At 41.6% G+C, this 24,374-nt stretch overlaps 1 protein-coding gene across 1 annotated transcript; it reads left to right on the forward strand.

The window, feature by feature from the left end:
* The first annotated feature begins 7,373 nt into the window (after positions 1-7,373).
* LOC103375931 (potassium/sodium hyperpolarization-activated cyclic nucleotide-gated channel 3) lies at positions 7,374-23,214 on the forward strand. Its single transcript, XM_008306240.1, has 8 exons — positions 7,374-8,029; positions 13,249-13,672; positions 14,433-14,594; positions 15,231-15,449; positions 16,727-16,873; positions 17,590-17,830; positions 19,009-19,173; positions 21,653-23,214. The coding sequence occupies exons 1-8, from the start codon at positions 7,374-7,376 to the stop codon at positions 23,212-23,214; spliced, it is 3,576 nt and encodes a 1,191-aa protein (XP_008304462.1).
* The last annotated feature ends 1,160 nt before the right edge of the window (positions 23,215-24,374 follow it).

Genomic DNA, 24,374 nt, shown 5'->3' on the forward strand with positions numbered 1-24,374 from the left:
GCCACCGTGAAACAAAAATAAATCATGATCTCTTAGGTTGTAATTTATTATCCACGCGTTCCTTTTATGTACATGTATCCTTGCTCTATTCTCGTTAGTAGAGGAACATTCTGGTAACTCAGCAGAGTTGTTGAGGAAGTGCCTGTAGGGGTCAAAATTTATGGTCAGAGGTCAACTATAGATACGTTTACATCCCTGAAAGGTTGTTGCCTTTCCAAAGATGGACTCAGCTTTTCTTACATGGTATGTACACAATACCAGAAGGTTTAAGCATAAAATCTATTTACAACGAGCCAATAAGAAAAGAGTTTGTTCACTGTGGATGATATACTTGATCCTGGAGAGAAGAGTGAGGTCTCTCCTCTCATGCTGAGTAGCGTCTTCTCCATGGTAATGATGGACTTTCATTCTCCATATTGTTAGCAATAATAAATCTATGGGCAACCCAGCAGTGTGTTTGTTATCTTACTCAAGGGTAGAACCTGGGTGCGTAAAATATCCTCAACACACTGGAGTTACAGATAAATCAACGAAACAATTAGAGGCTTTTATATGCAACTGTCATACATGCATCGTTTGCACAAGATCAGCTTATTTATGGTGACTGATATACATTATTTCTGTTTACAACGTCTTATATTAATGAACAGATGAGGAGTTCCTAATCTCCTCAGCAAAGACAGGAAACTAAGTCATTGAGCCACTTCGTAGAAGAAGGAGAGGAGGAGGATTTCCTGTTCTGTACCAAACAGTCACCACACACATACACACACTATTGGAGGTAAATACTGCTTAGACCAATCAGCCACAACCTAGAAGTCCCTCTTTGGTCATTGATCAACCCCCTAAAAACTCATCTCTGTGTATCAAAGTTCTATAATTAGAATTTTTTCCGTTACAATAACACCTTCATTCCTTAAAGTGGCTTAATTGTAAATCTGCACCATTGCTTCCTCTAGAATGTGCAGATCTAAGAAGTCCTGGTCTCCTCCCCATTCGCTGCAGCTCTTGCTCACCAGCTCACCCACAACTCTTCTCACACACTGTCATACGTGTTCAAACCAGATTCTAAAGGGGGAAAAAAATATAGAAGGCTGATATGATCGGTAGTTTTATCACATACGAAACCTTTTAAGTCTGAATCTGTATTTTTGAGATTGTCATCACTGAGCTGCAGATTTATGGTTGAAAAAGGATCATGTGGTGTGCCTTTTTTTACGCGTATGTCTTCTTCGGTATCAGCATGTTGGCAGTAAATTCTTTGGGTGCTTTGAAATGCGAGGTGGGGCCACCGTTGATCTGGTTTGTGTTTAGGTGGATAGTCTCTGTCAAAGGAAAGACCCAAAGTTTCCCAGTAGAACGTTGAACATTGATGACATGATCGATGCTATTCTTTCCACCTGTCAATAGTTTTAACGTTGTGGCAGATCGGTGTATATTTCCCTCCTGTGGTATTCTCTAACGGTAGTGGGCAGCAAATTCAGCACGTCATGTGGGGAAGTTGCTGCATTACAGCAGAGGAGGGCGCTATTTTATTGTTCCTGGCAGCGCTACAGTGCAGGTCTCTGTGATGCTGACGGGCTCTGCAGCATTTTGTAACTACTACCAACTGGAGAATAATGAAATATTGTAGTACGTGTGTGTGTTTTATTTTTTTTTTTTTTTACCTTTCAAAGTGGTCTATTAATTGTTTGGACCTAATTCCGGTGATGTAATAATGCCGTGTCTGGGATTAATATGTCATCGGGATTCAACAGTAATAAAATCTGTCCACTTGTAGAGAAAAGAGACATCTGTGACTTTGTGAAGCCTAAAAAAAAAGGAAACTGCTGGAAGGAAAGAACACAACTCTTGACAAAATGATTTGTTGTTCTCTCTGTGCGGGTTAATCTCTCAGATGTCAGGTGAAATTTAAATCACTCTGATGGACTAGTTCAAAAGCAGGTCAGTGGGGTGTTTTAATAACAGATCTAAAGGTTTCCCAAAAGTTAATGGACAGATTTGTGTTGTATTTTTACTCAGTAGCTTATTTTGGACTTGTTTTACCATTTTACTTTAGCTGGAACAAAAACACGTGACACTGAAGATTAGTGCAATAAACACCATGCAAATGCAGTGTGGGTCTGTGATCTGTCAGATGTGAGGGATTTAATGGCATTTAGTAAACAATTTTATCTATCGTGTTCCAGTGAAAATTTTGCTGCTCAAAAGTTCTTTTCTTTACAAAAATTATCATCTTGTTTGGAAATGACTAAATGTGGACATGATTCTTCTGAACTTCCCCCTTAGGAGAAATAAACAGCAAAAGAATCAATCAGTCGAAAACAAATTATCCTCTCTGGTTTGAGAATAACACAAGAAAAGCAGGAGTTCTGTTGCTGTGCTGATAGGCTTCACTGAGTGCTCTCCTTGGCAACCTTATGGATCAATGAATAGATAAATAAGAGAAAATCCCAGCTGACATTGGGTGAGAGGCAGAGTACAACCTAGGACAGGACGCCAGTCCATCACATGGCTTTTACAAACAGACAGGTAGCCGTGCTCGCTCATTTAAAATCACCAGTGAAGCTACCGCTAATGCATGTGGCACTGGAGAACATGCAAACTCCACACAGAAAGACTCCAGGCGACCAGTAGGTTTGAAGTGAAAACCTTCTTTTTGTGAGCCAACAGTGCTGACCACTGCACCATGTATTTAGAAAGAATTTGAAATATATTTGAATAAAACTTCCATTCAAGCAGATGTGCACTGAAAGGGAAATGGAATAGAATAGAATATACTTTATTTATTCCAGACCTGGGGAAATTTACAACAGCAAATACAAGTATGTACTGAACATAGCAGCAGTGTTTCTTACACTTTTGATGCACCATCACCACCACAGCTACATAGAAACCCACCAAGTTAAATAGATGTATCACTGATCTGTCATATAGTTACATCACTGGAAGATATGAAAGGATCCATCCATTATCTATACACCGCTTCATCCTCACTAGGGGCTGGAGCCTATTCCAGCTAACTTAGGGTGAAGGCAGGGGACACCCTGGACAGGTCACCAGTCTATCACAGGGCTACACTTACACCAAGCACACTCACATTCACACCTACGGACAATTTAGAATCACCAATTAACCTCAACATGTTTTTGGACTTGTTGGAGGAAGCCGGAGAACCCGGAGAGAACCCACGCTGCACGGGGAGAACATGCAAACTTCACGCAGAAAGATCCCGGGATCTCTGGTGTCCACACCGGGACACGAACTGGTGACCTTCTAGCTGTGAGGCAACAGTACCACCAACTGTGCCACCTTGCAGCCCATATGAAAGGATAGAAAGGAAAAATAGAATATGTAATTAATGCAAACTACGTTTCAGTCGAAGAAACCAAACGTAAGCTGTAAAGGCTTTTTTGAAAAAGTCTTTAAGTTATGTAAATGCTTTCCTTTTTCACTGCTACTATTTGCCTCAAAGTGTGTATTCATATTGTTTGTGTTCCATTTTAGAGGGTCACGAGTTCGATAAATGAAATTACCCAAAAAATTTCCAAAACTAGTGCAGTGCCTACAGTGACAGAAATGTTAGCATCAACAAAGGTAGATGTCTCAGTCTGTATTTGAAGTCAAATCCAAAATCCAAACATCTTCTAGCTCAACACTGCATCTCCTCAGGTATCCAGCAACACACACTGCAAGTTTCAAGTAGATTGTATATACAGTTATCAAGATTTACAGAGAACAAACACACACACATACAGACTGAGTTTCCTTCATTTAATAGTGAGATTGGTGACAAATCAATGAGAAACTTAAAGTTCATATGGTATATAGATCTTAGAAGTGAGACAGCTCTGAGAACAAATAAAATACACAGAGTTGAGACTTCAAATTGATGAAAGACACATTTCTGATATTGTACAGGCTCATTTATAAGCCAATCATGTTTTCTTTTAGTTCTTACTGTTTCCTCAAGAGCTGGTTATTTCAGATAAAGAAAGATCAGTGCAGTGAAAGACATTTTTTTTTTTTTTTTAATTTTTTTTTTTTTGGGCTTTTGCCTTTATTTAGAGCAGTGGAGAGAGACAGGAAAGGGGGGAGAAGAGTGAGGGAGAGACCTGCAACAAAGGGTTGTGAGCGGGATTCGAACTCACAACCGCTGCGTCGGGGACTGTAGCCCCTGTTCATGGGTCGCCCACTCAACCAGGTGAGCTATACGGGCGCCCGAAAGACATTTTTTAAGGCATATAAAAAAGGACTCCACTTATATATCTGTCAGACGATATTATCAGCAGATTAGCTTATCACAGATTTAAGTATCTGTTTTTCACAAAACAATTATGCAGAGAAAGACACTTTAGATAATGTAGAAGTGGTTTGTCCAGCGGCATGGCTCTGATTCCCCTGGAGGAGTTTTGTTTACAACACTTGCAGCAATATCTGCAGCACATGTAGCAGAGAATGCATCATAGCTGAGCAGACAGTGGCGTGCGTTGCTGGAAAGTCAATGAACAATTACCCCATGATATAATAATTCCTTTTTAAAATATCATTCTAACACAGTACATGTATCTCAATATCAAAATCTTATTCTCTTAAGATCGGTGTTGGCATCAACCACAAAATTCAATACTAATCATGCTTTAATTTTGAATCCTAAATCAGGATCAGGCTGAGACCAGAGGAAGGTTGTGTCTCATGAGCTGAATTGAAGAAGTATGAGAACATTGTCAAAATCTTATATTGATATTAAGCTTAACTCAGGTTTGCCCAAGAGAAATAAGCCGGACAAAGAAAAGGTCTTATTTTGAATAATCCTTTCCTCTAGGGCCTGACTTGAGTTGCATGTTGACTTAAAAACCTAATCTTTTCAAAAATGAATGACAGAAAAAGGCTTGTCATGTGAGCACATACTTATGTTATCTGACTAGTTTTCTGATGAGGTGCTGAAAGCATTCAAATCTGACATTTAGTTGGTAACAGCATGAAAACTGCACATACAGTGCCCCATATGATAAACTTAAAAAGCGTGCACTACAGTTTCAGAAATCATATTTTACTATAGCAGGGCATACATTTACCATGACAACCAAGCATACAGTATGATATGAGAAAAAGACTTAAATCAGTAACATCCTGTTACAAACAGGAAACAATCATAAAAGCATCAACTTTAGAGTCTCACAGTTCGAGAAGTGCAGAGCATTCTTTTACGTGAATTTTTCTATTTTTCTTCTGTTGTGGCTTCCAACTGTAATCACATCTGACTTAGATATGAAGTTACATTTTTTTTTGTACATTTTTTTGCTGCTAAGTTACTTCTTCCATATGTTGGAATCTAACGTGGTATTGAAGTTTATTTAGTTCAAGGGGTCGGGGGTGTTGGTCAGTGTTGACCATAACTATGATACAAAAGCTGATAGAAACACATATTAAAGATCAGAAACAGTCACACAAAAAGTCAAGTTAAATTCAGTCCATTGTGTCAAAGTTGCAATAGATACGAAAAAACAAAAAAGAGTGATGGACAACACAAACAACAGTGTGCAACAAGTTAAACTCAGGATGACATAAGGGTAACAGGTAACCTACCTAAGTGTTTTGTTTTTGTTATTGTGTCGTGTTCACTTCATGCTATTTTACATCGCTATCTGACCACCGATGGGGAAAATTAAAAGGCACCATTTAAGCGAAGGAACAGTCATCTCTGTTGCGTAAGTAGCACACTGTCAGCGCTGAACTCTGATAAATGAACGTTGGGATTAGTTTGTCAGTGTCTCATGAGGAAACATTTTGGCAGAAACAAACTGTTCACTTCTCCTTGTCAGCTGGCTGTGAGCCATATGAAATTGCTGTATGGTTTAAATCAATTTAGTGACATTTGCATTGAATCACACAACCGCAATGCAATCAGCTGTCAGCAACCTTTCACCAAATTAATTTGCCACGCTGGTCCGTGCGAGGCAAGTGTTCCATCACTTTTCTATATGACCGAAAGTGTCTTCTTAAGTTCATTAAAATGAAACACTGCAGCAATACAGGGAGTAGGTGACCAAACGGGTTGAAGCTCAGTGTAATATATTAGTTGTAAACCCCTGCAGCAAGTACGTAACTTTCAATAAATCCAGCATTAGAAAGGAAATTATTGAGCATTATTCACATTCTCCTGTGGGAAGCCGCAGGTTTAGGGCTTGATTAGAAAGTGTAAAATTGGAAACAAACTTCAGTCTTGCAATTTAGATACGTCAGCTCTTGCTCCTCTCTATATGTGAGCTATGCAGCATATTGAGGATGGAGGGAGATGGATTACAGGCATTATTTCAAAGAGTTTCACCATTTTTGCATCTTTGTAAACTTAGAAAATTCATATCTAATACAGGATGGAGTCAAACATGCTGCAAATGCACATTCACATGTTGGTGCGTGATCTTTTTATCCATTTTGTGTGATAGAAAACATTATGGTTGGCATCTTCTGTGCAAATTTGATCCACCATTTCCAAGTCATTCTGAGACTTTGGCAGCTTGTTTTGTCATCTGGTTGTTGTTTTAGGATCAGAATCTATCATGCTGCAGGTATGTAAACTGTTGGTCATAGATGAGCCTTTAAGTTTCTAGTGTGCCATCATTTTTTTTGCCATGATATCAGTGTTGTTTCATCACTATGAGGCCTGATCCATAAAGACTCAGACAGCTCTGCCTGTCACATCCCTCCTCCGTCTCTCAACTAGAGTTAACTATCAACTCCAAGGCTGGATCGCATCCTTGAATCATCCTCTCCAGTTGTCCTGACTGGGCGGGGTGAGCGCATGTGCCATCCTGGCTCCTATGGCAACCCGATAGATTAGCCCCATCAATATTCACGTTATTAGAAAGCGGCAGGCTGATGGATCAGTGATGTGAGCGCTGTTTGGACGCCGGTGCCAGCTGCGTGCATGTGTGCGTGTGTTCACCTTGCACTGAGGGAGAGCTCAGACATTTCGGGGAGGTGGAGATCATGCTTTGTCATTGAGGAGCTCAGCATCAGCAGCAGCATTCTCCCACTCCGGCACGTCCGACGCTCAGCATGCTGCATCCTGATGCGCTCCCGTCTGCACTCACTGAGCTTACCTGGATTTACGTGTGTTTTCTCGTGCACCGCTTTCACATGACTGTCTGATGGAAGCGGCCGCGTTTCGTTGACGCATCTCAATGTTTGAACCGGAGGAGAGCGGCACGTCCCAAGTGTCAGATAAGATACGACCTGTCCTGCGGATGCGCCGTCACTGTTTTGCCTCCAGTGGCACCCCAAGTGTACGAGATTCATGATTCATCCCTGTGTTTTCACGGGCTGTCCTTAGAGCGCACCTCTCCGTCTCCTGCACAAAAAAAAAAAAAATGGAAAGATTCCAGTCTTCCATGCGCAAACGGCTGTACAGCTTGCCGCAAAACATTGGGCAAAAACCCTTTGTGACTGACGAAGGAGACAACGGCGACAAGGACACTAAGAGGAAAAGTATTCGGCTAAAACATTTGTCCTCTCCGTCTCCTGCGAGCAGTTGCAAGAGCATTGAGGAGGCCAGGAGCGAAGACTTGGAAAGGGACGTTACTGTGAGGACCAACTTGAACGGGGACTGTCGCTTTTTCAGGGGGAGCATCTCTTCCATCACCGGGCGGCATCCTCCCGAGTCGGATGTGGCGGAGCAGCGGCGCCTCATCCCCGAGGCTGACGCCGGAGTCAACGAGAGTTTCCCCGATGTGCACGGCCCCGGGGCCCAACAGCCGGCAACCGGTGGACTGATTTGCGCAGCCGGGCAGCCGTCACTGTTTGACCAGTCAAGTTTCATCAAGTTGGAGGGCACCGAGCAGATCATCCCCGAAGATGACCGGCTGTACCAAGCCGGCTTCATGCACCGGCAGTTTGGAGCGATGCTCCAGCCGGGAGTCAACAAGTTCTCCGTGCGGATGTTGGGGAGTGAGAGGGCCGTGGAGCATGAGAGGGAGCGAGTAAAGTCTGCAGGCTTCTGGATAATCCACCCCTACAGTGATTTTAGGTAATTGATGTGCACAAAACCTTTCTTTGCAGGCTGTGCTGCTGCTGCTGCAGTGATCCTGTCACACATTTGAGGCTCTTTGGGCCTGCACATGTAGAAAAAGATGCTTTTGAAATTGGAAACTTGATGAGACATAGAACGTGATAAGGCCACAGTGAACACACACAAACCAGGAGTGTTTTTCTGTAACTGCTGTGATGATATGATGGTAATAACATGACAATCATGAGTGGGGAATAGGTTGTTTCCTGACTGTGCCTCACACACCTCTAGAGATAAATGGCTTAACTTCTGAAAATAATCATTTTGTAAGTAATTCTTTCAGAGAAACATTTGATGCACAGGACTTGACTGGCATGGCAAAATCCTCTTATAATTTGGCTGTCATTGTGATTTATATTATACATATGCAGGGTATAAGCCCAGCTTTTGTTTGGCCCACTGACGTGCTCAGTTTCTTTCCCATAAAACCAGGCCATATAGTTGTCTAACCCATTTTCTGTGCAGTTTTCTATGAATTCATTTTGTGCATCAAACTAAGCCAACCTGTAATTCCCTAATTTGCTGGCCACGTTGTTGCAGCTCGCTGTATGCTGCATGCAAAGCAGGATCCTGTTTATCGCCACCATCGAGAGATTTTCATGACATTTAACCTTGAGGCTCACTGTCATCATATTTTCACCGGTCAGTTGTACGCCGATGTGTTTTACTGCAGTTTTTTTCCACTCATCTGAATTACACTTTTTTTTTTTCTATCATTTAACGAGGGCAGTGGATTACAGAGAGTGCAGCAGGGGCTTGGCAATGGGGTAATCAAAATAGGGTAACATGACCATTCAAGATATTAGAAGCACACATCAGTGGAGATTATTACAGTACAATTAGTCTAATGGAGCGGAGATGGTGTGGACGGGGAGGGGACACGCCACAAAACACAGAGACAGAGCGGCGAGAGAGAGACAGAAAGAGATATTGAAATGAAAATGATGTTGTGAGGAATCAGGACACCCAGCTGTTGACTCTGTTGGAGGTATGAGGTGTCATTACTCCGTGCTCGGTTTGGGCCACACTTGGGCTTTTACTGCTTGCTGCGGGCCTCTTAAGGTGAATGCTTTGTCCTGCAGATCCCATTTTAAGTTACAGATGGGAACCTTTGCAGCACTAAAGATCATTCCAGGATTCTGTGGCACTGTTAAATCCAGCATTACAGGTTTTCATCCTGCAAACAGACGACTCCACTCCCTGATATCTCCAGCAGTGTTTCCATGACCACTGTGCAGCAGCTCTTTCTAGTGTAACCCATCTCCTTGTGTCTTTTTAGCAATACAGTCTCTGATGTTCACGCCATAAGTAACTGCTGTCCTTTATTAAAGCTTTCTGTGGCTACAGCAGCAGACACACTGAACTGGCACGCTGCGTAAATATGGTTAATATGATTGCTGGTGGGCCTGAGCCACAGTACAGGTGTGTGTTAAGCCACTGAGCTGCATGCAGGCTGTTGTGCTTCAGCTGCGCTCTGGCAACAAGAGATAAGTATCTCTAGTACAAATGTGATCCCTTTTTCAGCTGTCCTGATTGATCTAAGCTCCTTTCACCATTTTAAGCCTTTTTGTGTTCACTTGGCTCGTAACTCCCCTCTCTTTGTGCTCTCATGCTCTTTAACGTATTTGCACTCTGACCCAAATAGTGCAAGATTCTTTTTTGCACCAGTCAAGGTCCATAGACCCCGCAACTGTCAGCTTTATTTTGATGGTAACACCAGATTACACCAGCAAGATGTTTGATGTTTGTGGGCAGAATGCTGCGTGCACAGTCAGCTGATGAGCCAACAGGATGGTCTGCAGGGGATGGCAGTAATGCACTGTCCCCTGCAGACCTTTTTTTTTTTTTTTTTTTTAATTTATTTATTTTTTTATCCAGCTGTTCCAGGATTCTGTAGCACTGTGACGTGTGCAGAGCAGTAATGCTAACTACTCAACATCTGGCTGATGGGAGCTGACTTCTGGAGATGACATGGATTCCCAGGAGATAACGGTGGATTTAGTCAGAGAGGGGAAGTGCAATTAGGACCAGTGTGTCACTGTAGAGACAACGGGCAGATGTAGAGAGAAATGCAAATGCTTTGTTTGGCAGAGAACAACAGAAAGCTGATTAGAACAAATGGCCACCCTGCTCTCACCGGTTCCTGCCTTTTGTGATGTTCTCCTGTGAGGGTTGGGTGTAAGTAAACTCAAAAAGGTACGAGTGGAGCATCGCCTGGTCACATGTGATCCCTTTTGCACTCACCAGCCAGAACATGGCGAGTCACATATTTGCTGACCAAATCATACATCGTTTAAAAGCACAAAAGGTCAGGCTGCGATTTTGAAGTTACTAATACCACAGCAACGATAGTTCCTAACTTTGTTATAAGAGTGCACACACACACTTATTGTCTGTCATGTGCCGGGTCACATACTTGTTGATTCACTCTGTGCTGCAAACTTTTCTCTGTAGAGTTCAGCCAAAAAAAATTCTTCCAAGCTTTTAGTATTTTTGTAGTAATAAAAGAGGTTGAAGGGTGAAGTGTTAACTCGACTCTTAGCGCTGTCTTCTATATGTGACTCATTCACGCCCAGAAAGTGTTATAATGTCAGTAACAGAGTGCAGCTCCCCGTGGCTCTGAGCGTTTCCTCTGTGGAACACTACTACACTTTCCAGCACCCACAAACTATCACCACAAGCAGATACTCCACCTTTTTCTCTCAGTCTAAAGTTTGGAATCATACCTGTTGAGAGATGGAGAATTTCTTCCCTATTTTTTCTCTCTTCTCTTGAATGTTGCAAGTGTTTACTTCATGCAACCTCTCATCCCCCAAAGTGTTGTCCAACCTCATAGATCTGCCCCCCCCCCTGCAGATTGTGCCGACCTTTTAGGTGGGTCAGGCTCCTGTTGACTTGATCAACTGATAATTAGGTCTCCGAAATGGATCAGTTCCATAATCAGCTTTCTCTTCCTGCGTTCACATGCACAGGTGATAAACAGACGCATCTTATCTGCTGTGTGGATGAGCTGGACGTTACTGTATGTCTCCTGTGATGCTATAAAGAATTCACTTCTGTTGTGCATCAGCTGTTCCAAAAAGATTCTTAGAACAGTACCTGCAAATCACGGGAGTAAAGTGTTCAATTAGCTACAACATCAAAGATTACTACAGTAAACACTGTAATGCAAACAGCTGGAGTTGGCATCAGATCATGTGACTATATTCCAACTTAAAATGCGGCTATAATTAGCCACATCTCTAATGAAGCTGTGAATGTGATTAAAAATAGTTGTGAATGCATTTAAATGTGTTGATTTGACTGTAAACAACTAATTGCAGCTCCTTTTATCGTGCGATTTATGGATGAAATCGACCACAGTGCTGCTGAAACTTGTAAAAAAAATCAATATTTCCTCATGAGCAATTCAGATGAATTCCAATAACCCATTTTCTTCTTTCTCACTATGGCCAGATGCCCGATATTGAACTGAATTAGAGAGCCGTTGTTATTTTCTGGAATCAACCCATTCCTTGCTTCGTTCATGTTTATGCTCAGGCCGTTTGTTTGCAGTGTTTCCTCTCATTTGAACATAAATCTTCTGGGTTTTGAGTTACAGTGTGAGACCGCAAGTTGCACAGAGATTAATTTCTATTTGAAGTTTCTACACGTCCAGATTTGCTTTGAATATGCAGCACACACTCAGTATGCACACAGACACAGTCGAGTCAGACTCTTGCCTTTAAAGTGTTGTGTGAACTGAAAAGCACCCTTTGATAAAATTGGTTTCTATTCATGATCTGTTCCTGTGTTTCTTTTTGTTGTTTTTAAAAAAAATCACTTTACTTAAAAGACAACAGACCGAACAGTTCAAAACCAGTCGTTTTAAAAAGGATGCAAGTATTTTCATTGTTCATTCATCTGCTCATTATTTTCTCAGTTGATATATAAGTCTCCACAAATGGCAATTTAAAAAAAAAAAATCCTGGAGTTGAACATAACATGTTCTTATTATGTCTTTCGCTGACTGGTCCAAAACCCAGACATATTTTTTTTACTATTTGACAAAGAAAAGCATTAATTTCACATATTTTAAAAGCAGGAGCTGGCATGTCTTTGGTCTTTTTGCTTCAAAATAAAAAGGTTAATTAATTATTCAACCAGCTGCTAACAGAGCTCCTGTGTGGTTTGATGTTTTGTTGTTCCCACCACGGTCCTGCAATGATGAATCAATCAGTTGTCAACTATTAAATTAACACACAACTATTTTGATATTTGTTTAACAGCACGAGTAATTTCTTTTAAATGTGAATATTTTCAGTTTTCTTTACTCCTCAAACTAAACATCTTTCGGTTTGTTGACAAAGACATTTAAGAACGTCATTTTGGCTTTAAGAAACACTAATCGACATTTTTCACCATTGTCTCATATTTTTTAGACCAAACAACTCATCAATAAATCAAGAGGTCAAACAGTTGAGTGGACAATGACAATAATAGTTAGCTGCAGCCCTGTCCTCAACCCCTAAAACATTTTCCCCAATTCCTCTCCCCTCTTTTTTGTAATCTCTGCACATTGAACCTCTAATGAAGGCATAAAAGTGACTAAACAACTTACTTAAAAAAAAAAAAAAGAAAAAGAAATCAGTGTAGCTGAAAGTACAGTAACACCTGCAGTCACCTGGATGTCACTAATGCAAACTGATAAAAAGCCTTCAGCTCAGTTTGTTTTGTCAAATGTGTGAGTGTCAAGTGTTGGTGATGTGCTGAGGTTCAGTACCAACATGAATATTTAAATCTTTTGATTCTGCTGTGCCATAAATGGGAACACATTACGTTTCATATTTTTTAAAAAAGTAACCACTTAAGTTTTCTAACAGTGAACTTTCCCCACTGTGGGATCAATAAAGTTGTCTTTATCTTTATCTTTAGAGGTAGAATGATAGAAGGTAGCTTATGGGAAGTTTGTTGGGTCATATTCTCAGCTATGTTGTATGTTTTTATACTGTGTGTAGCATAATGCTGCCTGGGCTCCTGCGTCAGTGCCGTCTGGAAATAAGCATCTGATTTATTGTGTTGTTGATATTTTAAAAAAGTATGTTGTTTTTTTTTTTAATTGTGTCAGATTAAATAAATATCTAGAGTCTATTTCTATACCTCGCTGACTTACTTATGTCCATCTCTGTGTGTTCCAGGTTCTACTGGGATCTGACCATGCTGCTGCTGATGGTGGGAAACCTCATCATCATCCCCGTGGGCATCACCTTCTTCAAGGACGAGCACACGCCGCCCTGGATCGTCTTCAACGTGGTGTCGGACACCTTCTTCCTCCTGGACCTGGTCCTCAACTTCCGCACAGGCATCGTCAAGGAGGACAACACGGAGATCATCCTGGACCCGCATCTGATCAAGGTCAAGTACCTGAAGAGCTGGTTCGTGGTGGACTTCGTCTCCTCCATACCCGTGGACTACATCTTTCTTATCGTAGAGACACGCATCGACTCGGACTTTTACAAGACGGCCCGAGCCCTGAGGATCGTCCGCTTCACAAAGATCCTCAGCCTGCTGCGGCTGCTGCGCCTCTCCAGACTCATCCGCTACATCCACCAGTGGGAAGAGGTAGACGAGGACGGGCACTTTAGAGCTTCATTTAAGATGTCATAGCAGCTAACTGTGAACAGCTGCTGGGATGATTAAAGCGTTTTACGAGAGTCTGAAGAAAGAACTGGAGCAATTAGTCGGCAGAAAATTAATCGCCAAAAATCTTCATGATTATTTCTTTTTTTTTAACCAGAAAAAGACCCGAATCCTCTGCTTTTACCTTTTTTAATGTGAACATTTTAAGTCTTTTACAATGGTTGCTGTGAGGATATGTGAATATTTGTGAACGTAGATGTTAGTTGCCGTCTCTAAAGCGACTCTGGCCGTGCACAGTGAGATTTCTCTTGTACTGGCAGATTTCTCCTAAATCATAACCCAGCCTGTGCAATTACACTTTAACTTTCCATACCAAGAAAAAAAAACATATAATCCTGTCGCTGAGTTAATTTGTTCACCCTCTTTCAACACGCACTCACTCAAACACAATCAACTTACTTAATAACAGATATTTGCCTGCATTATCTTATTTTTATAATTCCATCCCCACCGGCCATTAATGTTGCAGATGGTTACTCAACGCTGAAACAGCCTCTGGTGGTCTCTAGAAGATTAAGTGCGGTCTGGTATTGGATGTCCGTCAGCACACACACAGCACCAAACTGTACATTTCAAATCCTCTGATTGCATGAGAGCGAATTGAAAATTCTATAGATTTATTTACAAAGAGATGTGCGTTTGATTGTTTCATGTCCCTTAATGCCGACGCTCTGTGCCATAGATTTTCCACATGACGTATGACCTGGCCAGCGCCATGGTGCGAATCATGAACCTGATCGGTATGATGCTGCTGCTGTGTCACTGGGACGGCTGTCTGCAGTTCCTGGTTCCGATGCTGCAAGACTTCCCTGCTGACTGCTGGGTCACCAGAAACAAGATGGTGGTAAGTGGATTATTTATGAGTCAGACAGCATCTGAATGTTGTTCCTCTCAAAAGCACGTGACGATCATACAAACACATTTATATATAAGTTTCAGGAGTTATTAGCTTGACAATAACGACTGCAGCATCGTTATCTTGTAGTCACAGACATACAAATGCTTTCACAGAAACATTTTTCACAGATACAAGACTTTTTAGGTGTTCATTCTAACTACTTCTGTGAAGAATCCAGATCCTGATATATAAACAGTTAATGAATGACAAAATAATATGACATGTAATATTACAAAAAAAACCTGTAACGCCTAAAATATCCTCATAATTGCTCATACCTGCTTTCTAATGTGGTTTTAAACAGTTTATTGTTTAGTAATATGCTGCTTATGTGTGATAAACTAAATGCTTACGAAGGTAGAGCTGAAACTGAAATAGACTTCTCAAAAATTCAGCTGACACCATAAGAATTGGAGCAATGAGTAAACACGTTAGAGTCGCCGACTAACCTGGAGAACAAAGGTCGTCATCAGTTTTTTTTTTTTTTAACGTTCGTAAACTCTGCTCACACAGACGTGATGCAGCATTAATGCCGAGGAGGTTTCGTTAAACTCTCTCTGTCCTGCTCCACGTCCCTCACAGAACGACACTTGGGGTCAGCAGTACTCCTATGCCCTGTTCAAGGCCATGAGTCACATGCTGTGCATCGGCTACGGCCTGTACCCCCCCATCGGCATGGCTGACGTGTGGCTCACGATCCTCAGCATGATCGTGGGCGCTACCTGCTTCGCCATGTTTGTGGGGCATGCGACTGCACTCATTCAGTCTCTGGACTCCTCCAGGAGGCAGTACCAGGAAAAGGTGGGTGTTTGTTCCAGGCATGACTCATATTTGTCCTAGAAAATCAACGTTTATTTATTTATTTTTTTTAGATCCAAGGGAGAAATCAACTATGGAATGTAACGAAGGATAAAGCGTTCACATTAGTACTGTACAGGTTTGAGGGTACTTGTATTTACTTTTACTTGTACTTTATGTATATTTTCTACTACATTTTACTTTTAGTCCACTACATTTCAGAAAGGAATTCCTGCTTAACAGATTTGGTTATTATGTTTTAGGTTATGATTATATACCAAGCATCAGTTTATAAAATGTGATGTGATGCGATAGAAAATAACTTGTAAACTACCCAACTATAAGTAAACTTTAACAAACCTCAATTGCAAGATGTTACTCACATATTAATGGATCAGTATTAATAATCCAACATAAAAACTATTCGTATTGTTCTATGGTATAATAACAACATTCACAGTGGCAATTTATACATCAAAAGTACTTCTTCTTAAATACTTCATTAGCTGTCAGTACTTTGTACATTTACTTGAGTAAGATTTTGAATCCAAGACTTTTACTCATAATTTATGATTTTTCCATTGAGTTACTGCTTTTTTTATTTGAGTAATGCTTTTAACCACTGGCTTAAATGTTGAAAAGTGATAAAGTTTTATTCAGAAAGATGCAACAAGTAAATCCATCACCAAAACGTCTTTCACACCCTGACATAAATCTTAGCAGCACACACGGAGTGATCTGAGGCTGTTAGTAAATGGGAAGGACGGAAACCGAGAAAATCATTGTCAGATGTTTGAGCTACTGTTGTGGCTTTCTGACACATGAATGCAGAGTTAATAGAAGCGAAGCAGAGACGTTCAGCACAAAATGCCATACATGCATGTTCTGGGTCTGCTGACCACTGCTGATGCTTTGCTGTTAGAGTACACCGCTGAAGGACACAGTAGTTAATGTTATTAGCCGTAGCCTGCAGAGCGCAACTGTAATTGTCAGATGGGGCAGAGTCACAACATTGCACTGTGGGCAGGTTTCACAGATGGCCTGACAGTTGACTGTTAACATAATGAGACACATTATAGTCCACCTCTGAGCCAACACATCAATCACTTTAATATATTCATTTTGACATGACTTTGCAAGTCTTAGATGCAAATGCAGCTACATTACAGCTGCGGTTCTATGCGTTTCCTTGAAGGTTGTTGGTAGTGTTTCATTAATTAATTAGTTAGCGTCATTAATTTTTGTCATTTCATTAACTGGACTGTGGTTTGCCGTTGCAGTACAAACAAGTGGAGCAGTACATGTCCTTCCACAAGCTCCCCGCCGACATGCGCCAGAGGATCCACGACTACTACGAGCACCGTTATCAGGGCAAGATGTTTGACGAGGAGAGCATTTTGGAGGAGCTCAACGAACCGCTGCGAGAGGTCGGCTGCCGTCCGTGTTGATGCTCTGCTGCTCGTTATAATGCTTAATGATGCTGGCTTCACAGTTATCACAACTAAAAGAAAAATAGAGGACTCTTTACTTTAAGGATGCAAACATCATCAAAAATGGTTTAATGTGCACCATAATGTAGTAGTGAGCAGATATATGGTCTTAATAATGTAATAACAGATGAAACAGGCAATATAGGAAACACAGTTGTATGTTATGCATCAATTTTCATAGGGCAATTTATGTTTTTTGGACAAATACTCGCATTAGTAAACAAACATCTACCTACAGCTGTATTATACTGTGTTAGAAATCATTTATTCAGTAAGTTTGAAATACAGCAGCAAGATTTAAGGTAAAATGTCACTGAAAATGCTTTAGATATATTTTGTCAGGCTCTCATCGGTACATATGTAAATGAACCAAGCGAGCATCCTTGTTCTAAATGGAGTACAGTGTATTATTTATGTAATCTAATATGGCTCTGTTACTTTGCATGATAATGTTAATAGTCGTGTAATCTGATTAGTAATGGCTGGAGACTGTACGAGGACAGAGAACCTCATTAACGGAGCGCTAAGCTGTTAACCACCCTGCTTTTATAATGATTGAAACGTACACATGTAGTAACACAGCCCCTGTGTGCTGTGAAGGCCTCTCCTTAGCAGAAATTTCAACCACATTTCCCCCCCCTTGTCTTCTGCAGGAGATCATTAACTTTAACTGTCGCAAACTGGTGGCCTCCATGCCCCTGTTCGCCAATGCCGATCCCAACTTTGTCACGTCCATGCTGACCAAACTGCACTTTGAGGTCTTCCAGCCGGGCGACTACATCATCAGAGAAGGAACCATCGGCAAGAAGATGTATTTCATCCAGCACGGCGTCGTCAGTGTCCTGACTAAGAGCAGCAAAGACACCAAGCTGTCCGACGGCTCTTATTTTGGAGGTAAAGTCTTGCAGCCTGCCGCGCTGCATGCTAATATATCCTGCAGCATGTAGTGGGTCAGCTGAATGTGTGTAAAGGAGTGGTGATTGTATGATTTGTTTTGATTTATCTTGCTCAGGCACTCAGCAGATTAACTTCCCTGACTATTGCAGCTGGGAAAAAATGTCCACATCATCTTCTTAAAAGGGCTCCGGACTAAGAGGAGCAAAGCTTTGCGATCTTTGATTCCATCTGTGGGGTTTTCCCCTTTGTTAACACCATATTTAAAGCTAAAATCCAGAACTTTCCGTTTGTTGTCTCCTCTGTTATGTCACTTCAACCTGTCGTCGTTTGTATCCAGCTGTGCAGCAAAGTGAAATGTCATCAAATGTCAACTCGGAAGCATAAATATATAATTTAGCTTCACTTGCATTTTTAAGTGAAAGCCTTGTCATCAGCCGACCCGAGTAACTTTTTTTTGTGTAGAGATTATGTCCGACCACGTTTTAATGTTTATCCACATCGCAGGTAAAAGAATCATCGTGTTAATCATGAAACATATATTTTGGCTTAAGTTTATTTGGAGCAGCTAAATACACACAGATGTGAAAATGAGAAATGAGGACAGAAAACGTCCAAAACCATCACACAAGATAAATATGTCGGAAATCCCATGTTGTCATGTGTAATAAATGGATTAAATTGATAAACAGGACAGGAAAGAGGGAGAGAGCGAGCGTGTGAGTCTGTGTGTCTATATCCTCAATATGTCTGTCCTGAAAAATATGTCTACTTTTTTTTTTTTTTTTTTTTTTTTTTTTTTTTTTTAATGGCGCATTATTTTATTTTTCTGATCTGGCACGACAGACGAGGTCAGGACAAACTGTAAGCTGCAGAAATTGCATTAAGTGCTCCATCTGTGAGCTTCAGAGGCATCGGTCTTTTCATGCTTTATCGTCTCACATTAATAATACTATTTTTGACTTTTCTTTTGTGAATGGATCTAAAAAAGATATGGTTTCTGTTTTGGTGTGTCATGAAACTTGTGTAAGAAGTCGGGGGGGAAGTCTTTATGTAAGACTTAATAACTGTGACCCATTTTTTAATCTGTGGTGTTAATACCTGTCTTGGACTCTGCAGGAAGTCTTTTAAAGGAGTGGAACCAACAGCTAAACTTTCCTTTGCCTCTCTCCCTGCAGAGATCTGCCTGCTGACCCGGGGCAGGAGGACGGCCAGCGTGCGAGCTGATAACTACTGTCGACTTTACTCTCTGTCAGTGGACAACTTCAACGAGGTGCTGGAGGAGTATCCCATGATGAGGAGGGCGTTCGAGACTGTGGCCCTCGACCGCCTGGACCGCATCGGTGAGAAACAAAACACCTTTACAGCACCACTTTCATATTTCACAGTTAATATTTACTATTTATATTTTGACATTTACATTTTTTTCTTTTAAATCCTCACATATTACAATCAAATTTCAAAAACAAGTGCTACTGGTGATGGTGAAACTACAGTGATGGCGGCAGCGCTGACTGACTGAACACGTGACACGTTTTTAAGCACAGCATCCAACAAAGCCATTCCAACAATTTAATAATAGCAAAGAAGGATGAATGGATGTTTTTTTTGTGCAGTGAATGAAAAGTAAATATGACAAATCAGAGCACTCACATTAAATTATGTGAAGTAAATCAGATCATCATCATTATTTTCACATCATGAATGCATCTATAATCTTGGTACTTAGGATCCTTGACCGACTTTATCGCTCATAGGAATCCCACGTGAATGCAAGACAAGATGATTTGAGAACACTCAGATGAAACAATGAAATATTAACTAACTTCATTATAAATGTGAAAAGTGCATATTTTAACACAGCTGTTGTAATGTTTTCACTGCAACGGTTTGCAAGGAAAATGAGACTTAGCCAGGGGCATTTCTATGTTTGTTTGTTTTTTGTTTACTCATTCATTTAGCCTTTGTTTACATCAGGAATACACCGAGGTATAGAGTCCTCATTTACAATATATAATGTATAAAAGGTGTTGGCACACATATAAGAAACTTGGATAACAATGACACTGTAATATAAAACAATAACTACAACATTTCCTGTTTTAAAACAAATAAGTAATACTCAGCAACTGCAGCTGGAAGTAAAATAAGATGAAATTAAAAACCTGAACTGCCCAAAAGATAAAAATTAGCCCGGATTCAGGTCTGAATGTTGTACAGTGAAAAGACAGTAAAACTTGATTTTCCAAGCTCAGTAAACACAGTTGGTACTTGCGATCCAATTATTTGAGTGTGGGTCCACATTAAAAGAGAGCAATGTAATAGTGTAAGGGAGTAAACGTTGCTTATTGTCTATTCTGAAGTCAGGCTGCACAGTCTATCGTTTCATCACTGATTCTAACGCGTCATGTTCACTGTGTTTGCTGCTGGATAGAAAAAGAAAACTTACATAGATCTCATTTTCCATGACTAATGTACAAGAAAAGTTTAGTTTGATTTAAGGGTTCTTGGATAGCTGAGGGTGTTTTTTGTTTTTTTACTTTATATACAAGGTAGAGTTTTGTTTAGAAACATGTACACAGCAAAATAAATGAGGAACAAGTGAGAAACACTGAAAAGGAAGATTTGGTTTTGGTTGGAGTTGGATAGAAATATTTCAGCAACAGAAAAGATGATGTTGACCAAAACCAGGTTCTCTGTCTTGCAACTGCTGCCACCACACAAGGCAGCAGCACAACTGATTTGACCATTTCAATCAGCACCAGAAAGCTCCGTATGATAAGTGCCAAGTCAACTCTGGATGTCATCCAAAGCAGAAAACTATTTTCAGTGGTTTTGCCAGGGTTGCACCATATGAGGAAGCTTCCACACAGCGTTTTTAGAAATGATTTTTATTTTCTGTGCAGATGCACTCCCCTACAAAATCACCCCAGTCATTTTACAACAAATAATTCTTTCCAAATAGGCGTATTCATGTCATCTGGTGAAAGTTCCTGTCTTTTTTTATCGCAATATATGTATATCACAAAAGATTAAATGTCATAGTACATTTGTTTCCAGTATCGTGCAGCCCTAGTTTTGAATTGCAGTATAATCAGGGAATCAGGGTTTAGAGGTTCAAGGTTGGACTGTCATACATGTCATATTTTCACTACACTGTTAGAAGTCATGACACCAATGTTGCCATATCTATAAAAACTTATGCCATGAAATTCATCTTTAACTTTATTTATTGTGTGGTTAACTTTTTAACGAGTGTAGGGAGCTGTAGAGTCTGTCATCACAGCTGCAATGTATATTGTTCCTGTGTTGGAATGTCACCCAGATAGTTAGTGACACTGTATTATTTATCATATTATCATATGTGTAGTTAACATGACATCAGTTATTCATTTTTTAAATATTAGTCACAACACCTCTAGTTAAAAGTAAAAACCTGTGATTTATAAGTAATGTGCTGAAATCTGCTGTTTGTGGTACGTGTTGTGGACTTTTGGAGCATAATCTGTTTTTATTTAATGTATTTTTTGCAGTGAACAGTGAATTAATAGTTCATGAAGTCATCCGCTTTCATTGATAAGAAGAGCTATGTATGCAGAATAAGAAGCATCATTTTAAGGTTTTGAAACTGTCTTTAGTGTTTGTACTGTTGGTAATTGAACATCTATTGGTGGCAGATACATAGAGTGTTCTGTTATGTTATCATATGTAATTTTTCAGCTATGGAAGCAAGTTGCTCTATTAACACTAAGGAGGCGCTCAGTTGTGAAAAAATGGTAGTTTGGTGAAAATAGCAGGGCCTTATTTCTCTTTTCTTAACAGGGAAGAGGAACTCTGTCCTTCAGCATAAAGTCCAGCACCACCAAAGTTCTGGCACACTAAATCTTCATGAGAGTGAGATCATCCAAAGAATAGTGCAACATGACCGTGACATGGCCCAGTGCACGCAGTTGATCCAGACCAGCACTGCACCGAATATAAACCCTCCTGCTGCTCCTCCATCGCCCACCCCAGTCATCTGGGCCCCGCTGGTTCAGGCTCCGCTCCAGGCGGCTGCTGCCACCACCCCGCTGGCTCTGGCCTTGGCCCACCACTCTCAGCTGCCTCCCATCCTCTTCCACCACCCTCTGGCACCGCAAAGCTCTGGCTCTGGGAAGGACCCCGCCAGCCATCCAAAGAGAGTACATGTTGGAGCAACGGCCTCCAGTAGCTGTGGGTCAGGGCCCGTTTCTCCTGCCATCTCTGCCAAGCTCCTATCTGGGGTTGAGATTCCCACGCTGACATTCCCCAAGCATCTCTCCACTGGGCCCGTGTCCCCCACGCTGTCCTCCCAGCCCATCTTCACCAGCAGCCTGCAGCCCCTGGCCCCTCTGCCCACTCATCAGCCTCTGCCTCATCCTCCCCACTCCGGCATCGCCTCGATTTTCCCCATCAGCCAGGCCACCGTCTCCTACACCTGCTCCGCTCAGCTCCACTCTCAGCCCTTCCACGGTGCTATGACCACCCCACCACTCCCACTAGGTTTACTCCAACAGGGGGCGCCAGGGAGGCTAGCTGGGAGATTCCCAGCCCCCTCGGCCTCCGCCATAAGCCCTCTGATCTCCAGCTCAGTCAGCCCAATACTAAGCCAGCTGCAGCAGACCTCTCACGCCACCGTGCAGCAGATGGGGTCCGGTCATGAAAGAGTAGGCAGGACATCCAGCGGTCTGAGCCTGCCACATTTCCCCTTCATCAGCAACACTCAGTCCTCCACTGGGTTTATTCAGCCAGTGTCTGCAGTCGGAGCCGGGGCTGCAGCCTCTCTGGCCCAGCACAGCCTGGCTGGACTCCATTCTGTTTTCCTCCCCCAGGTTCTCCCCGAGCACTCAGCCCTCGCCTCCCTGGCCCAGTACGGGTCTGCAGAGGCCTCGCCTTGCTACACGCCTCCCGTCCACAGTCCCAGTATACAGAGCCCTGCAAGGGGAAGGACAGTTTACCACAGCGAGCTCCCCAGCACCAAGAGCTCTCACAGCCCTCTCACTCCTCAGACCTCATGCCCTGCCAGGGTGGCTTGTACCCTCAAAGAGAGGGCCGAGTCCTCGGTGGAGCTCTTTACCCAGGAAATAAAGACTATCTCAGGCTCTCACAGCTCTATACACCAGGAAAGGCCTTTGGCCATAAGCGGCTCCTGTGAGGGGGGAGCAGGGGCACCGAGCCCGTTCTCCTCCCCCATGGCTGTCAATAAACCCTACACCCCGATCCCCGGTCAAGCCACTCCTGTCACTCGGACACATTCAGGGCCTGAACCTCATAACCAGCCCGTTGGTGTTCACTCTCCTCTCACTAGATCCCCTAAAATGTTAGAGAACGAACACAAACAGTCCAAACTTCCCTCCAACTTGTGAGGTTCAGACACACCCTCCTTCAATGCCTGAACAAAAAGGGACGTCATCTCCTTCTTGGCATCCTTTTAACCACTACTTCGTCAAATTTTACAGTAGGAGGGTGTGTTATTTTAATCAGATTGGAGCTCAGTGGTTTCATTTTTAATCAGAGTGAATGGATAATGGATGATAATGGACAATGGCGGATCATTTTTTTCTACAGGATATTGCGTCTTTGAATATGGTAATAAAACGAAAACGTACTGATGGGTATATATAACACCTCATGAAAATATCAACTGTTCTGTGTATTATATTCTAACCACACTCTGTGATTTGTTCTAAGTATTTGTTTAAAACCCCCATTGTCCAAGCAATTTTGTGTAACCTTTTAGCTAGACCTGTTTAGTTGGAAAAATGTCCACAACTGTATTCAGTTATGATTGATACCAAAAATTGCTCTCCTCTGTTTATATCCTTTCCCACTGCTGAGAGTGTCGTGTGAATGCAGGGTTCCCCTTAAAGAGACGTGAAGAGAGACAGTCTGTGCACTTTGCTCATTTCAGAGATCACCTAACGTAAAGGTTTGATGATGGCATGTCTTCCAAGATAGCTTTTCAGCAATATTGCACACCCAAATGGGTCACACAAATCAGTTCACATAAAAAAAAACAAGTCATGAATGTAATGTTTGTCTGTCTGAGTGGGAAGAGTGGGACTCATTTTGAATGTGTTGAACATGAAGGCGATGGTGGTTTTCTGTAGAATAACCAGGCGAGCCACACAACAGATGCCAACTCACTTCAGTCTGGCAGTAACTTTGGTACAGAACATCCAGCTGAGCCAAGGTTTGTGTGCTATTAGCATAGTATGCAATAATCTGTGTTTTTTTATGGCTATACAAAGGTACTGTGAATCGAAGCACTTGTGTCAATGAATGAGTTTCTGATTTTAGTTATTAAAACAAGGGAACTGAATTTAAAAAAAACGAGAAAAAAAAAAACAATTGTGGATAATCAAACATCCTGAAACCAGCGATGCACTAAGATTGATGTGAATGTTTCTTGCACCAGTCAAAGGGCTAAAAGCAGTTACTTGGACACATGATTAACAAGAACCCTGATGGGTCATATTGCTGCATATTTACCTCTTTCATTGTACAATATTTGATTGTAAAATTT

The sequence above is a fragment of the Stegastes partitus genome, unplaced genomic scaffold (assembly GCF_000690725.1).
Source record: "Stegastes partitus isolate 25-593 unplaced genomic scaffold, Stegastes_partitus-1.0.2 Scaffold3635, whole genome shotgun sequence".
NCBI lineage: Eukaryota > Metazoa > Chordata > Actinopteri > Pomacentridae > Stegastes > Stegastes partitus.

What these genes read in the sequence shown, in the direction of transcription:
- LOC103375931 (XM_008306240.1), top strand. Translation starts at nt 7,374, where the DNA reads ATGGAAAGATTCCAGTCTTCCATGCGCAAACGGCTGTACAGCTTGCCG. An exon ending in GGAGGCAGTACCAGGAAAAG is followed by an intron (nt 15,450 to 16,726) that starts GTGGGTGTTTGT and finishes TTGCCGTTGCAG; the next exon opens with TACAAACAAGTGGAGCAGTA. An exon ending in CGACCGCCTGGACCGCATCG is followed by an intron (nt 19,174 to 21,652) that starts GTGAGAAACAAA and finishes TTTTCTTAACAG; the next exon opens with GGAAGAGGAACTCTGTCCTT.